General features: G+C 55.9%; 1 protein-coding gene across 3 annotated transcripts in view; it reads right to left on the bottom strand.

The window, feature by feature from the left end:
* PRKCA (protein kinase C alpha) overlaps positions 1–1325 on the bottom strand; it is a 553531-nt gene extending 552206 nt beyond the window's left edge. For all 3 annotated transcript variants that reach the window (XM_044674183.1, XM_044674181.1, XM_044674182.1), the window contains exon 1: positions 771–1325. In XM_044674183.1, coding sequence (XP_044530118.1) covers positions 771–943 — 173 coding nt within the window. In that variant the 5' untranslated portion in view covers positions 944–1325. The remainder of the gene's footprint in view (positions 1–770) is intronic.
* Positions 1326–1948: the final 623 nt, after the last annotated feature.

The following is a 1948-nucleotide window of genomic DNA, read 5'->3' as shown; positions in this document are numbered from 1 at the left end:
ATAAGCTACAGTAGGCGGGGGCACAAGGTTCAGTGGAGTGTAAGCTGGAAGGAAAGGCACACACACAGAGTAAACACACGCCCTCTGGCAAAGAGGAGGTTTGGAATGAGTGACAGCACAGTTGCAGTAGCTCCTCAGTTTCTCCTATGTGCGGTTCTCCTGACAAGACCGGGGAAACTCTTTGGCTTTTTAATTTTTTCCCCCTTTGCCCACATATCCATACACCATTGCTCTACTACCTGTGCGAGTGTGTGCTTATAGAAGAGGGACAGCCTGCATCTATCAGCATCTGGGCGTATTAATGCCCGGTACTGTCAACCTCTACTTCATAGTCTGTCAGAGAGTGCCAAGAAGTATCTGTCAATGTAGACCTCACCAGTGGGTTTGTCACCGCGTGGTGGGGGGGTGTCAGTAAGTGAATGAGAATAGGTGTGGGTGTGTTTGTCTTTTAGTATGACTGACCATTGGTGTTTCTCTGCCACTAAGGTCTGCGGGCGGGTCAGCCTGAGTGTGAGCGTACATGAGTGTGAGTGCGTGTGCATGGGTGTGTCAAGTGCCACGGTGTTGAGTGTGCATAGGTGTGAAAGTGCAACTGCCCACGGGTGCCTCGAGGTGTGTAGGTGGGTGAGTATGCCCATGTCAGTGCCTCTATCACCACCACCACCACCACTACCACCACCCCCGCCTTCACCCTGCCTTTACCCCCACAACGCCCCCCTCCCCCGCCCGCCACTCACCCCGACCCCAGCCCAACTAGGGGGTGCGCCTACCAGATGAAGTCAGTGCAATGGCTGCAGAAGGTGGGCTGCTTGAAGAAGCGGGCGATGAATTTGTGGTCCTTGACTTCGTGCACATTCTTCTGCCTTAGCGCCCCTTTGCGGGCAAAGCGGTTGGCCACGTCCTGAGACGCGGTAGAGTCGTTGGCCGGGTAAACGTCGGCCATGGTCCCCCCCCAAGCCACCACCTGCCTCTGGAACACGAGGAGGGAATGGGGAGGTTGGAGGGGAGTAAGAGAAGCCGGACACCTTCCCTCCCCTCCCCTGAAAGAAGGAAGGGCAGGGGCCCTGGGGCCAGGTGGGGAACCAGGAGGTCCTGCCTGGAGAGGAGCTGACTGCGCCGGTTCTGGCGCGGCTGGGACTGTTCCTACGGCTGCTGCTCCGACCGCAACGAGGAGCCCAGATGCCGGAGCCCAAGTCGCTGCTGCGCGCGCCCTTCTACTCTCACTGACAACCCGGGTCCCTCTGCACGGGCTTCCGACTCAGCAGCGGCGGCCGCGGTAGCGGCCGGGCTGCTCCTCCTGCTGCTGCTCCTGCTGCCGCTCCTAGTGGTGGCAGCAGCAGCCTGAACCGGCCCAGACAACTGAGCATGCCCAGAGTGTGTGTGAGTGTGTGTGAGTGTGTGTGAGTGTGTGTGTGTGTGTGTGTGTGTGTGTGTGTGTGTGTGTGTGTGTGTCCCGGCTCCTCCGTGGTGCAGGAGTTAGTCATGGGGCGGATTCAGAGTCTCCGTGTTTTCACCGCAGCCCGGAAAGGGGGGTGGGGTTGGGGGGGAGGGGGGAGTGATACCGAATTTGCTAGAGGAGGAGAAAGAGGAGGAGGACGAGGAGGAGGAGAAGGAGGAGGAGGAAGCATCTCGCGGGGCGGATCTGTCCGCCTTTTTCGTTTACTCCTCGTTTTCTTTTCTCTCCCTTATCGTCTTTTCTCTTTTCTTTCTGTTCTTCCTTTTCCTTCTTCCTTTCCCCTCTTCGGAGTTTTCTGCACATAATATTAGGATCTGTAAGGACCTGGAAGATCATATTCCAATGCTGTGTTGTTATAGATGAGGAAACTAAGATCTAAAGAGGTTGAGCGACTTGTCCAAAGTCACACAGCTACTTAACTCTGTATTGGACTTGAACCTCATGAGTCCCAAACTCTTTTCATCATACCATGTAAAACCAGACTTGTTTGAG

The sequence above is a fragment of the Gracilinanus agilis genome, chromosome 4, assembly GCF_016433145.1.
Source record: "Gracilinanus agilis isolate LMUSP501 chromosome 4, AgileGrace, whole genome shotgun sequence".
NCBI lineage: Eukaryota > Metazoa > Chordata > Mammalia > Didelphimorphia > Didelphidae > Gracilinanus > Gracilinanus agilis.
Note: the sequence above shows the minus strand (reverse complement) of the source record. Positions and strands in the feature narration are given on the sequence as shown.